Genomic DNA, 15870 nt, shown 5'->3' with positions numbered 1-15870 from the left:
TGAAAGAGCTCATAATATTCACTTCAGTGTAGAGGGTGACTACTATGCCATTTGCTTCATGTAAGCCCCTGCCGGGAGCTGTGGAAAGATGAGATGAACAGTGAAGGGTGAAGTCCCAGTAGGGTGATAGTGGTAATGGTCTGCCATAGGCTGACATGGAGGGCAGTAAAAGGGGAAACAGAGGGGAAGGGCCATGGGAACAGTGTATGTTGTTGATCAACTAGTTTAAGCCCACTGCATACATGGTGCAGAGGGGCTGCCAATCTACAGGTTGGAGTAGTAACTCTGGGGATCTGCCTGAGCCCACAGGATGCATGTTGATGCAGTGACTATTACTTAGATCTCAATTCCCTTCTGCAATTCCCACAGCCTTCTTAACGCTGAGACGACACTGAGTTTGACTGGGGTTCCAGCCAGGGTGCTAGGCAGTGGCAGAATGCATTACACACAGTAATGAAGCATTGCAGGTAATAGAGCTCTTTCTTCCAAGCAGATGCAGGATGCAGCTAACACAGCTAATCACATATGAAGAAATCCAGCTCTGGTGCAGCTAGAACTTCATCAGTGTTTCACCAGTGATGGATGTAGTGGAAGGAGCCACAATTACAGTAAAACCTGTGCATGCATTACAGGTTTTACTCCATATGCCAATCATACTGCCTTCCTTTTTGATAGAGGTTTCTCATGCAGTCAGGGTAAAGAGGGATCAAACTGAGACTGTCTTTAAAAACACTGCACAGGGAGGCAAGGTGACATAAAGTCCTTTGAAGACTACCTTCATTACTGTGAATTGTAGTACAGGGGAGACCAGACTCCTCACCTTCACACAAGTAGGTAAGAAGTGGGTAGGCAGGTCAGGGAATGAAAGGAGCATTAGGACCCCTCTACAGGTTACATTTATACTGCAATTAACATGTTAATCACAGCCTAAATGTGAAAGATGCTACAAGTGCACCTAATTTAAAGCAACATAAAATGGCACACCAGCCACAAAAATGTTCCACATATAATACAGAACATTTTTATAGATGGTTTTTATGGAGCCTTAAAATTGATGGTATAGCATGTCCAGAGCTGCCCCCAGCTTGGTACTGACAATCAGCTGATTGCCAGCCCCAGGACCACACTGGGGTCTTTAATCTGTCCCAATGCAGTGGATGACCCTAGTCCCAGATCACAGCAGGTACACTGGGTTGTGGGCACTTGGCTTTCAACTTACTGGTGCAAAAGCCAAGGCTCTCCCTGCACTGGCAAGTAGAAAGGGTGCAACTGGGGTCTGATGCATGTGTGGCATGGTGGGAGGCATGGTTGTTGGGATAAGGGCTCAGATCCCACGGTGTCTAAATGAATGAGCCTTAGTGTGGCCTCCTCAGTTCACCAGTCAGTCAGCTGAGCTGGTAAGACCAAGGAAGTAATCAGCTAAAATACAGTTCTATAAGAGCAGGTCATTTTTTGGCTGGAGAAAGCAGGAAGCTAGACTGGACACCATAATTCTGTCATGCATAATTCTTTCCCTGGTCTGTTTCTGGGGCAGCACAGCTACGTGCCACCTTAGACTCAGGATAATCTAGTTATAAACATGTGGAACAAATAGACTACTTTGGCTACCATCAAGTAAGATACTCTGCAAGTTTTACTGAGATTATTCTGAGGGCCATTTCTATTCAGTTTCTTAAGTATCATCAGAGAAGAGAGGGCAAAATGTGTGCATGCCCCTTAAAGCATTAGAAAAATAGGATTGGTGATTTATTCCACCTCCTGAGGAGAGAACGGCTGTATTTGCAAGTTATAAATGTCATAGGGGAAATGGCAGCCCAGATTAATTGGCACATGAGACATATGGTTCACTTTTGAATAATGAATGGGAAATGGAATTGATTACTTTCTCATCAGCTTTTTTTAATAATCAGAATTGGCCACAATTTAAATTAAATGTATCAACTAAGAATTTAACTTACCCAGACTTGCTAAGGCACACACTGTATTAAGCACTAATTTATTAGTAAAAACAGGTGGAAGTTATCAGCTATTCAACAGACATACATTGTCACTCATTAAGCCCTAATAGATTTGTTGTTTTTTTCCCAAAATAATACAAAAACACTAGTGTCACACATATAGGCAGTAAATAATGGGTATATAAATACACAGACTCTGTACTGAATAATATAGAGCTTAAATTCCTTGAGATAAATCAATTCCTCAGGGATAAAGCCATATGAAAGATGAATGGAAAAGAAGGAAATCACATAAACCTTAACCTGAAAATGCTGTGTTACTTGCTTTCAGTGACACTGGTAACATTTGCATAAACCATGGGAGAAGAGCAGAACGGTCTTAAGTGCATCTGCATCTTAAAATTCAAGGAATACGTAGACTGGTCAGATTCTGTTCTTAGTTATATCAGTGCATAATCACTGTCCTTAATGAACACAATAGTAATGTTCTAGGTGATCATTAAATATTTTACGCCTGATTCATCTTCCATATAAGTCAATAATTGCAATTGTCAGCTGTGCTGGGCTTTTGTTCAGAATTTGTAACATGCTCTACAGCTTAAAATCGGAAACCGAGGCAGTGAGGGGTGAGGTGACTTGCCTCAAGTCAGACAGCAAATCAGCTGCAGATCCAAAAGAGGTAGGATCCAGCAGTTAGGGCACTGACCTGGGCTGTGGGAGATCTGGGCTCAGTTCCCAGCTTTGGACCTGCCACAAGTCACCACCTCTTTGTTCCTCAATTCCCATTTGGGGATATAAGCTCCCAGAAGGATGTTGTGAGGATGAGTTCATTAGAGATTGTAAGGTGCTGAGTATTAGGGTGCTGGAAGCAAGCTAAGGCTGTCAGCACCAGCGCCTGAGTGCCTTCACCACAAGGCTATCCTTGCTCCCCACCCCCACCTTATTCTCTGCTGGTTGTAGTCCTTTATTGAAGTACCATTCATCTGAATTTATGATGCTCTTCTGCCCCTTTTGTATTGGAATAAGAACTTTTTAAGAAATCACATCCCATTTAACAATGAGAAGAGTTCTGGAGAGAAAGGGGTGGAGTTCAGCATAAAAACAAAACAAAACAACCAATGGCTTTGTAGCAGGCGCATATGTTGATGACTTCTCTTTGTTTGCTAAGGTACCCATTTTAGTGCAAACAGGTTGTCATAAAGGTGCGGGTCTCCCAGGTACTTCAATAGGAGCTGCACATATACGTGCAAGAGCTGAGTTTGGTTGGGCAAATCAGGGATGGAAGAATGCTGACAGTCCTTGCTAGGGCTGTGCAAAGCTTCGGTCCTTGATTCAATTTGGTGGAGATTCAGCCCGAATCTGAATCGAATCAGAGGACCCTTTAATCTCTCTGAATTGAATCAGAACCCTCCAAATCAATTCAGAGAGATTCGGAAAGATTCGGAGATTCGGCCATAGGCACAGCTTCAAATGTTTTTTCTCAGAATCAGCAGCGAATCTTCAGATTCAAATTTGGCTGAATCGAATCAGAGACAGTGATCCGAATCAACGAATTGAATCACTGTCCCCAATTCAGGCCGAATCCAAATCGAATAGGGCCCACTTTGCGCACTCCTAGTCCTTGCCCTTTGCCTAAGGGAGCTGTGACCTTATTGGCATGTTGCTTAAGCTTAATTTATCCCAGAATTCCACTAACCAAAGACTCCCTCTGGACCCAAGCCTGCTCTCACTGACACAAGTAATGCAGCAGTGCTCCAGATTTACATTGGTTTGAGAGAAGAAGCTGGTGCATGGCATGAACTATCACAGCTTGCTAAGCTACACTATAGCAGCTCCTGGGTAGTGCAAGGTCCCACCTGAACACAAATCTCACAAAGAACATTATGTGAATGAGAGTAATGAAGCTGCTGCTTCAACTTGCCTTGCAGCAAAGCATACTAATTAGGGGCCATAGCAGTTCTGCTTTGCCATAGATCTGAACAGAAAAACTTGTCTGGTGTCAGCACTGAAGACTACTCTAGCCTAGCAGCAAAAGACAAGGGGAAGGGCCAGATGGCGTTCTGAGGCACTGAGCACAGGAAATAAGGAGAAAGTGTTAGACACCGGAGATAGGGAAAAAGGCTTAAGTGGGACCTCACTGCATATCAGCTGTGAGGCCTAATTCTGCAGATGGTAATATCAATAACACAAAGGAATAAACAGAAAACCTCCTTGTGGAGTGGTTTGGGGCAGCACTGAAGGAAAGCACTGAAGTCAGGAGCTGGGGCTCAGACTGGGAAATGATTCACAGCCTGTATCATGCAAGGTGCTGTGGAGCAGTCACCAGTTGCCTGCATATGCATGTATGTTCTTTTTTCTTCTTCAGCATTTTTACAAGAACAACAACAGTAATATAATAGCAGGACAGATAAGAGCCTGGGGTAGAAGGAAGTGAATATAAACAGTTCAGCCTGAATCCAGCTGGAAAGGAAGAAAAGGATCAAACAGAAAGAAAGGAAGGCCCGGAATGATATATAAAAATGATGTGAATAAACAGGAGCTGCTTGTTGATGTGAAGTGTGCTCCATAATAAACCACAAACATTAAACCAAAGAGCTCCTGTCTTAAAACACAGGGCCCTGACCCTGCGGGAAAGGTGGGGAAAGGTCTATGACTGAGAGCAGGGAGGGTGGCGAATACAGCCTGACTATTGCACATCTCTTTCCACAGCTCCTATGCTTGCTTTTGCTTTCTTGTACCCTGGTAGGATGAGGAAAGCATCTGGCCATTTTAGGGTTACTAGTTTCCCCTTTACCCTTCGCACCCACTCTGGCACGGAACAACTCGGGGCATATTCAGACACGAAGAGGGAAGAACAGTATAAGGCACTGTAATATTTTTATCTCTTCAAATTTAATAGCTGTTTTCCATTCAAGGTTAGGGGGTGATTAATGGCACCTTCAAGCTACTGAATAGTAATTAACAATGACTGATATTAAAGGAAGCTTGCTCAGGAAACACAGTAAGCAACAATGACCCATTACCACGCACTGCAGTTATTGCCTGGGGAGTTGGCTCTAATAGAAAAAAATTGTGGGGGGCTGAAGAGGGAGAAATTCAGATGCAGCCAGAGCTGATCGAGGGATGACTGCATGGACAATCCATGGAAAGTAGTGGCAGAGGGGAGGAGAAAACCCAGTTGGCAATACTGACCTGCTTCAGGGTCTCCAGAGCTTGATGAAACATGTCTTGACTACACTGCAATTTGGCCACTCTCATCATCTGGACAGCCCTCAAAGGATGAAAGCTGGGATAATAGAATCTGTGGAGAAAAGGGGAAAAAAAACCCATAGAGTCACTATCACTTCTCACCTTCACAGTCACTTCCTCAGTGGAGAGCTATTAGGGTGGGGCTGCAAAGTCATTATGAATTTTAATAAGGTACTCAGAGAAAATTAGCTGCACTATTGAGAAGCATGAAATGCTGAGGGGAGTTAACAAATTATTACTTTCTGTCTCCATGGAATGCCTTTTACATTAGCCTGTTAGAAAATGACACGAATGGGATTATTTTATACACTGCTGTAGGATGACACAATAGCATTTGCCATACATGATGTTTAAAATAAGTCTCTCAGTCAGTCTCAATACTACCAAAGTAATATTATTATTTTGAAAGAAAAGTTGAAATATGGAGCCCAATCCTGGCTGTGATGCTGTGATCTTATGGCACACAAAGCATAGGTGGCTGGCAGGGTCACATAACAGCATGGAAATTATTTGTCAACATATACTTGGAGTTTGGCGAATCTGAAAACTGGCCATGAAACTGCTTGTGCGTGAAATAATTGGAAGATAATGTGTTCAGGGAAGTGTCTCTTCACAGACTTGCATAACAAGGCATCAATAGCAGGTAGAATGCATTTGCATGGACAAAGCTTTGGTTCCTCCTCACACATGCCTGACGCCTGCTCTGGTGTGTGCTCATGAGCACATGTTGGAGCAGACTTGATTATCGATCAATCAACCTTTAGTTAAAGCACTCCCACCACCATTTTGAAGTGTGTGACACTAAACACATGAGATGCTGTGGGCACTTTAATTACAGTGGCCCCCCGCCGACTCCAGAGCACATATAAAGATACCACAGGTTTTACACAAGCAAAATTCTCCATTAACTTACCTGGAGTTACTTCTGATTTATATTTGCATATATGATAAAACAATCATGCCCCTTTGGATTTGTGATGTAAAAGTGGACATAAAAGCAATCACACTCCTACTTAATTATAAGATATTGTGAATAAGTTCCTATTTTAATGGCAACCACTTTGCAGTTCTAACATTGCAAAGTATAACTTTATTGGAAAATTGGCAAGGGTGGAGCAGATGACTCGGTAAGGATAAGTATCATATTGGATCAAATATAAATTGACTTTCTCCATTCCACCAATAATGAACACTTAAGAATATTTCAGGAAATTTCAAAACCATAACAACTGTTGGAAACAGAGACAACACAATGGCATCATTTTTAAAACAATGGGCCAGTGTCTCCTACCACTTGTACCAGGTTTCAAAGTGATGGGTACTTCAGTGGAGTTATTTCTGCTTTATATCTGTGTAGATGAAAAAAGAAGGATGCCCAGTGTCTGGAAAGAGACTGGTTGAACACCTGATGGATAGCCTGTTATATAAACACATTGGATGACTTGAGCATTCAAGGATGGAGAGGAAATGGATCAGAAACTCATACAGAAAGGAGATAAATCTGAAAAGGCAACACACAGTAAATATAGTCAATCTTTTGAATGGAAGGCGCTCTTATTATAAATCCCAAATAAAGTACAGAAATATGAAAGGTTTTCACACAAAAAATGCTTCTGATGCCAGAAAGCTGCAGTGAAGATATACAAAGCTACATAGCAAGTTTATTTCTAAGCACATCTGGATGAGACTTGACCACATCCAACAAAGCCTCCACCTGATCCAAGTCATCTATAAAAACCTATCTTGATTCTGCAAAAGCTCCATCTTTAGGGACCACAAAGGAATGTGAGATACATAGGATTGCAAGATAATCTTTGGGCCATGTTGTGGCTTGCAGACCAAAAAAGGTTGAGAACCACTTAATTAAAGCACAGTATTAGTAGTATTTGTGTCTGTCTCCAGTGAATGTGTCAGTCAAAGACTTCAGGAAACAAAAAATACAGTATGAACATGTGCATGACCTTTTAGTTTTCAACAAGAGTGTAACTTGGGAGGGTGGGGGGCTAAGCAGGACACCAGGTTTGGACACTAGCTTACTGAGGGCACCGAAATGGAGGCCTCTTCCAGGGAGTCTGCACCATGGCAGCTATCTTGCACTGCTCCTGTTGCAACAGAAGCCAGGTGCACAGATACTGTGATGCTGCTATAGCAGCAACAACTAAGGTACGTAGGCCATGTGATAGCAGCTACAGGAGCCAGGACATTTTTTGAATCCCCAAAACAGGTAAGGTGCCAACCTCCCCACATCCCCTGTTTTTGGCTCCCACTCCTTTCCAGAGCTCTGCAGCACCTCATCCCCCCTTGCTCCCCAACCTATGTTCTCCAACGGAGAGTTACACTTCTGTTTTTCAGTTATGATCATTATGTCTGTTGACATGGGTACAGCCATCTCCTGTTAAAGGGAACACAATGCAACTGAAGCTGAGTGGGCTAGAGATTTGGAGTTGAGTTACTGGTAAGTAATAGTAACTTTGATAATGATGATTAAAGGAATAGATGGGATTAGGTGGCACTTACAATGGCTTTGCAAAAACTGTCAATATTGGTATATAAATTGTACATATCTTCTTATCTCTCTCTCAGCCTTTCTATATCAATATGATTGTTGCACTGATGGAAAAGCGTTTGGGGCAAAATGGGGCCCACTCCAGTCAACACCTTCTCCCAGCATCCCTAGACCCAAAACTGTTCAGGGGATGCTGATCCTATTCTAGGTCATTAAAATCCTAGAGATACCTCCTGCCTAAGATGTGGCCTTAGGATAAAACTGCATGTGGTAAAACTTTGGATACAACAGCCAGAGACTGCAGGCAGTAGGAGCAGTGGCAGCAGCCACTAAAGCAGGGCCCTTCAGAAGTTTGGAGGACTTCTTCCAGTTTTGACTGACCCTGAATACACTGGACACTCTCATTTTCCCTATGTCACATCACCACCTAACTCTTCTATCCCCTTCTCTTCTGCTTTGACTTTTTCACTCTTTCCCCTCTGATGTCCTCTCTGCCATCTTCTCTCCCATCTTTCTATTCAGCCAATCTCCTCCTACTGAAACCAACTCCAAAATCCATAAAATTCTGGATCTAAGGGTATCTCTGTGTTATAGTCATGCCTGGGACTGTGGCTCGTATTGATGCAACTCAAGCTACCTCACAACTAGCTATCTCAGAAACTGCCATTAGATTTACACAGATTAAGCTCAGCTTAGAATATGCCCCTGCATTCAAATGGATATGATGTGTCCAGCTCTTAAACTAACTGGAGTCCATGAAGATTTAAGATTATGGCATGTGTGATACCAGAGGAAGCACAAGGCCATTTTACGATGTCAGGCACATAGGAAACTTCCAGCCATAAACTAAAGGGAGTGGAATTTTAAGAGGAGATGACAGAGGAAGCAAGTGTGGATATGGGAACCCTAAGTGCATAAATATTTACAAAGCTGTTTTCCTGTGTTGATTTATGTGCTGATTTTATGCGTATGTTTAGCTGCATTTTGCAAACCTTAATAATGACACTTTGAATCTCTCTTTATTGTCATTTTCTGAGATAAATCTGTTAGAATACTGGAACATCTTTTGTGTGGGCACATCTACTGAGCAAGCTTATTACAAGAGTCAGTGCAACTTGCAGCTCTTTGGGGAGAAATAAAAGGAAGAGAATGTTTCTGGCTTCTTCCAGGATTCTCCATGCTTCAGTACTGTCAAAAACTGATATGGGGAAAAGACTAAGAAACTGTATCAGGTAGTTGGGAAGCAACATGTTGTCCCTACTAATAAGTCTGATCTAAATAAGATGATAAAATTGAGACCTGGGGGGAAGTTCAGGGAAAATCCTCTTAACCTTGGTGTTCACTGACCTGTGGGGACACATCTTCAGCTGGTGTGGTTAGCACAGCTACACCGAAGCCCACAACCCACAGAATCATACGGTTGCAGAGATGGATGGGACAGAAGGGGATCATCTAGTCCTAGCGATTCTCAAACAGAGTGCCAGGGGATACCTTTGAGATCCTTTCAAGGGTGCCACAGGGTGCCACAAAATGTTAGCACTGTTAAGTGTGCAAATATGATTCACAAGATAAATTCTGATATTTTTAATAGGAATCCATAGGGTTGTAACCTTTGCGATCTGTTATGGTCTTCCTGAGTTCTTTGCAACAACAGACAAATTGCTCTATTATTTTTCTGTAGTCAAAGAACAAGTGAAAACTAAGAGCTGGCATTTTCCTAGGGATGCCTCAAGTCCAATGAGAGGTGCTTCGAGTCTAAAAAGGTTGAGGATCATTAATTTAGTTCAGATTCTGCCCCAAGGCAAGTTAAGTATAGTTTCTGGTTTAAGGTCTTCCCAGGAAGCCTCCAGTGCAAGTGACTCCAAAATATCCTGAAGTAGCCTTTTCCAGTATTTCATCACCATAACAATCAGAATGATTTCCTCAATATACAACCTACATCTTTACAAAATAGATCTATGCCCATTTATAACTGGTAAATATTCTGAAAAATGATACCTGATTTATCTAATCTTTCATGGTTTGAGATTTTGGAATTACCAGCTCCTTTTTCAGTTTAGTCATGATTTCAGCCTTGATAGACCTCTGCTTCAGTAGCAGACTACATGCTTTGTGAAGAAACAGTTCCTTTGCCTTGTTCTATGTATATCCATTCTTAATTTTTTCAAGTGGCCCACTGTGTTTTCATATTGTAGTATGGCACAAAAATGCAAAGCATGACTCATATTAGCTATGTGTTTCCTATTTTTTAATACTGAACTACAATCAAAGCCACTCAAATTCGTCCTTTTTTTCCAGGCTAAATAATCAGAACTTTTGCATTTCCTTGTGATGTCAGCTACTGCCTGACATTAAAAAGAAAAGGCCCAAGGTATACCGCTATACTACTAAAACCAGTATAATTTCTGATGCTTCACATTTTAAAACAGGTCGATAGAACTGCAGTATTTCCTGTAAGTCAATTTGCAGGGCTAACATGTGCACCTTTGTCTTCAGCCTGATGTAATTTAAAACACAAGATTTCTAAACCTTGAAATAAGGGTTTAAAATAGGACTGTTTAAAGACCCATTGATATAGTGATGATAAAAGGTGGCTCTCCACATGTTTTTAATTTGGTCTGTAAAATCTCCCAGCTCAAGTAAATATGAGAGCAGAGAATAGATGAAGCAGTTTTAGGATCTCTAGCAACAGAGAGGGAGTTAAGACTGGGCTACTAGGCTGCAGGAAACATGTTGAGCAGTATAAAAAGAAGACACCCTCAGTCTTCAGACAGAAAATATTCTAGCTAAAGTTGGTGGAATTATCCATTTTAAAGCAATTATCCAACAAGTTTGACCTCACTTTCTATTCTTGACTCAATACTGATTTGCGATTATGCTGATTATTCATATACATTCACCAAATTTCACCTGTGACTTTATAAATTGTTTGCTTCCATTAATTTGCTGTTCATTGTTTGCTGCATGAGCCTGATCATCTAATTTACATGTCATTTTCCTGCTCCTTGTTTGAACTCCTGAGGCTTTTACATCAGAAATGTAGTTTTAAGAAAATTTAAGGATAAATGATTACTTTGTGCTAAAATTCATGAGACATTCAGAATCCATCAACATTTCCCCAAGTGAGCCAGCAGTTATATGAGTACTCAAACAAATTATATGACCCAAGGAATAAAAGTAGAGCAAACCAACTGTATTCATTTATAAATTCATAGATTTTAGGGCCAGAAGGGACTATTATGATCATTCAATCTGACCTCCTACACAACACAGGCCATAGAATTTCACCTAGTAATTCCCACATCAAGACCAGTAACTTGAGGCTGAATGAGGTTATAAATGACACTGCTCTATTTGTAGGAAACATTAAATCACATTTCTACTATTAAACCAGTTCTAGGGCTTTTTACATCATTTAGGTAGAACTGTGCAAGAGTCCAGAAACGATGCTAGCAGGGAATGTAGATACAGTTTCTCTACCAATGTACCAACTAAAGTGCTACAAAAAGAGATATATTGGAGGCATGTAGGAAAATATATTTGAGGCAGGACTAAAACTTTTTGCTTGGTACTGGAAATGGCAGAAGTCTACAGGCAATGTATATATCTAAGGGCACTGTATATGTATAGAACCTTTAAGGCTTCCTGTGAAAGCCCTACACAGGAATACTGACCTGACCCACATGTTTATGGTGTGTTTATGCTGGGGAGCTGGGGCTCAGGATAATCTCCCTTTTAGAGGGTTATTCTTACTGGCTTTCTTTTTTCTTTTGACCTTAACAACATCCCATTTATCACCGATGATCAGATAAGATTAAACTAGTTCAGGACTTGACATCTCCCTTAGCGGTCTCTCTTGCGGCCGTGTCATTTTGGTGCATCAGATTGAATCCTTCATCTGGGTCAGGTCTGATACATTCCAGCTGCCCTGAAATGTTTATTGTCCATTTTATTCCGCTGTCTCAGTGTCTCACTGAAACAATCAGGGCAGCAGTGCATAATTTAATGCTGGCATCACCCTTCTTGATTCTTTCCTAAACTTGACCTCAGCTGATCAGGGTTGTGCAACTGGCCCTTTCACACCAGCAGCCAAGAGTTCCCAGAGATATGTGTAAGTGAAGGTCACAAAGGCCTTACCTAATACCTCCACCAGCTATGATTTGGCACTGAAGGGAAAATATCCTAAGAATGTTTCCCCTTGAAAATCCTTCATAAGCGAAGAAATGGTGACTTTTTGTTGTTATTATTTAGCACGTAGAGACCACCACAGTGATCAGGGCCTCAGGAGGCTAGTCCTCATGTACAGATAGGGCCCAATTCATATTGAATGCCTTTAAGCCAACTCCAGAAATTCAAAGACACCTTACAATGATTGTAAATTTAATTTATGCTCATGTTAAGGCCTCTCTATACTAAAAGAGAGGTGTAAAGCATCCTTAGTGAAAATGAAAAGTAGAATCAGAGCTTACAGTTCAGAAATCCCTGTGCCAAATCCTCTATTTCTTTTTCAGTTTTTAGCATGACCTTAACTCAAGAAAAATCATGCTGTTCAACTGGGACTTTCACCTGAATAGGAAATGAAAAATGTGGCTCTGCCAAATTATAACTCACATTCTCCTATATCATACACATATAGCTGGCACTGTCCCACTACTCCTTGTTTCAGTTATTTAACTAAAATCAGATATCCAAAGATGCTCCCAAATCATAAATATTTCGCTGCTCATCTCAGGAATATTATTATTTTGTTCTCAGGTCTCTGATCATCTTGCTGTGTTTCTCAGGTTAGTAATTTGTGTCATATTAAAATGCATAACTACTCAGATGTTGGCTCTGCTACAGTCTAAATTAATACTTAACGAAATGGCAAATAGGACACAAGTGATACCTAACTGCAATTTTCACCTTGATTCCCCATCCATCCCACTCATCATTTTAAAATCCTGACACTGCAGCTGAGTTGCCCTGCTCCCCACCTGTCAGTCTGAGCTGTCCACTTTGAAAGCTTTGCCTTCTCCTGGTGTCCATCTATATTGACTGAACATGTCAAGGAAAGACAGGATGCTGATTCAGGCTGAAAGATTTTCCTCAGATAGCCCTACATGTCCTGCTTGATCCCTGATTCCTTACAGCACCCCTTCATGCCCAAACTCCTGTCTACTGGCCACCATCTTTCTGGCTGAGGACAGCAGAATGGAATTGTTCAATGGTACTCAGTTTACGCAGTGCTCGGCTTTTCATCCTTCCAGTAGATGAACAGTTTGTTTCAGTCTAATAAAAATCAGGTGAGCAGGTGACAAACTGAAGGATCTCCCATGTCAGGGCATAGCATTACCATTGGGCTGGTAAGTTAGTAACCCAGCAGCCTAGCACAAATATTTCTATCAAAGACATGGGGACAAATTGCAAATGGAACATCCTGGAAGAGTGGTAGAAAATGGAGGAAAACTAGGAAAGAGAATAAAGAAAGAGAAGGGGAATGACAGAGTATAGGAAAATAAACTCTCTCTCCCCATCCCCGTAACGTGCACTGGAGACAATGTAATTTGTGACAGTAACCTTGGCATTCATTTTCTCCTCTGACAGCAAATCAATAACTGGCAGCTTGCATTAAGCACCTAGACTCCACTCTTAGCATGTTGCATCCCTTCAGGGTGAAACTTCAAGACTGGACATATGAAGAAGCAATCCTGGGCCCTTAAATTTTGGGAGTCGGTCACAGAGTTGCTTTAGCTTGGCAATTCACATAGTGCCATGATTTTTTCTCTTCAGCAACAATACTCAAGAATGACTGGAAAGAACTGAAACTCACTGTTTGATCCCTTATCCTGTTTGCAAGGTCAGAAGGGATCTTTCCTCTCTACAAATTCTTCTGCTTTCTACTACAAAAATGGGCCCCTGCCAATTACAATGCCAGTTCTATATATACCCAACCACCCTCAGAGTTTCCTTCAGGGAGACCATGATTGAGAGTCTCAGAGAAGGACCTGACAAATCTGGTGCAACACTATTGTCAACTTCAGTCCTCAACCTTCAATAGCTTGTGAATGTCTTCTTTTCCGATATGACCAGCTCATGTAACCTAAGAATACAGATGTCTTGTAACCACAGGGATAGAAATTAAGAGTGCTGATGAATATGGCTACATATAATGCTGAGAGTTGTGTCCTCCCTCTAGTAATGATGAAGGAAATATTTTGCATCTTTCCTATTACAGATCCCGGGAAGCTGACCGGTGCTCCATTTTTATGGTGGCACAAAGGTGGGGAAAGGCAATGTCTGTTTCTACCCTGAATCAGTTGAGTTCTTGGTGTGCACCTAATGTAGCACAACTAGGCACTGATATATTTTCAAAGTGGAACAGATCCACCCAATCTATTCCTAAATAAATATGGGACATAACAATGTCTTAGGGGACACAACAATAGGCGTGGGACATGACAATGATTGCAGAGGTCAAACAGTCAATGTAAACATGCTGTTGGCACTACAATTTATGTATAAATAACATATATACATATGTTTATACATATAAACATGCTGTTGGCACTATATTTTTGTATAGAATATTTCGGTTTTTTGTTCTGTGTGTTTTAAATTATACTTAATAATCCTACAGAATGTAAAAGCAAAATCAAAGGCAGTAATCCCTTGTGGTCAAGGCTGATCTCTCTTATGGGTCGAGGGGTTTGTAGATTAATTGGTTGATGGCTAAGAAGGCTGGTGGCTAAGACGCCACAGACTCTCTGGCAAACACTACAGGTGGCGGTTAAAGGGAGGGCTGGACCACAGATGTCCTTTTCTTCCATTTCTGTTATTTTTCTGCCTCCAGGGAAAGATGATTTTCCTCAAAGTAACATGCATCTTCTCTCACATCTTCTCTTGTCGCTGTGTAGCCTTGTCCCAGGCTAGTTTTCCCCAGTTTGTGGTGTCAATGCTGCACTTCTTAACATTTGCCTTGAGGGTGTCCTTAAAGTGTTTCCTCTGGCCCTTGTATGTCCTTTGTCCTTGGCTGAGCTGGGAATATAGCAGTTGTCCTGGTATACATACATCAGACATGCTCACACAGTGCCCTGTCCACTGCAGCTGATGTTAAATAATCGGTGCTTCCATACTGGTGGTGTTAGCATCGGTGAGGACACTGGCATTTGTATAATGATCCTCCCACTTTATGCCAAGGATCTTCCAGATGTAGCACTGGTGATGGTGTTACAGGCTTTTCAGGTGGTCCCTGTAGGTCACCCAAGCTTCATAGCCATAGAAGCATTGGTTGGGATTACCACAGCCTGATACAGCAGGAGCTTTGTTCAAGTCCTGATGTCATGATTGTTGAACACATGATGATTGTTGAACTCTGCCAGCCTGCAGAGAGCTCTTTGCAAAAGTGGAAAATACATGGGTATCCCTATTAAAATGAAACTCCGCTTTTTTCTCCGTTAAAAGGGAAAGTCTGTGTTTTTCTCCATTTTCCTCTGGGAAATGGAAAACTCAGATCCCTGCTTATCAGCAACCTTATCACGCCCCAGCCTTCATTTTGCTAAATAAGGCAAGGCTTTTAAGGCTAAGTACTTGGGGGGTGGGAGAGAGGGCAAAGAGAGAGGTTAGATGGTGTTAAAAGTAGTCACCTGATCTAATTTAGTTCACCCAGGTATGGAACATACACTTAGTTCCAGGAAGGTTAAATTGGTCCAAGGTAGTCTATGTTAGATCAGGTTGGCCATTTTCAGAGCTCTCTAATTTTCCTGAACTTCGGTACATAGCCTAGCATAGCCCCAAGGTTGGGAATGCCTGATCGCTGGCCTCAGGGCTGCACTCTTCCTTCCTATTCCCCTGGCACTGGGCTATCTTTAGCCCCTTGGCCCCTTGCCCTGCAAACCAGCCAGAACCTCCTCCGCAAACCTCTATTTCGCAAGCCACTCCTGGTGCCAGTTTTATTAGCATTTACCATGCCAAGAGCTGAGGAAGTAAGTCCTGGTGGGAGGAGGGGTGGGAGGGATGGGGGTGTAGGTTTACCAGAGGGTAGACGCAGAGAGGGGTGGGAAGCTAAAAATAGCTCCTTCATCCTCAACCCCCACCCCACAGATCCTGCAAACCCCCAATCCTGTCAAACCCTCCTGGACCCCAGCAACCCCCTACAAACCCTGCCTGCTCCCCCAA

General features: G+C 42.0%; 1 protein-coding gene across 1 annotated transcript in view; it reads right to left on the bottom strand.

Annotated features, from left to right (window-relative positions):
* SMYD3 (SET and MYND domain containing 3) overlaps nucleotides 1-15870 on the bottom strand; it is a 705011-nt gene that overhangs the window by 7144 nt on the left and 681997 nt on the right. Inside the window, exon 15 of the mRNA XM_025205137.1 lies at nucleotides 5151-5259. Within this exon, the coding sequence (XP_025060922.1) occupies nucleotides 5151-5259 (109 nt within the window). The remainder of the gene's footprint in view (nucleotides 1-5150; nucleotides 5260-15870) is intronic.

The sequence above is a fragment of the Alligator sinensis genome, unplaced genomic scaffold (genome assembly GCF_000455745.1).
Source record: "Alligator sinensis unplaced genomic scaffold, ASM45574v1 scaffold284_1, whole genome shotgun sequence".
In the NCBI taxonomy this organism is placed as follows: Eukaryota; Metazoa; Chordata; order Crocodylia; family Alligatoridae; genus Alligator; species Alligator sinensis.
This window is presented reverse-complemented; position numbering and strand designations above follow the sequence as displayed.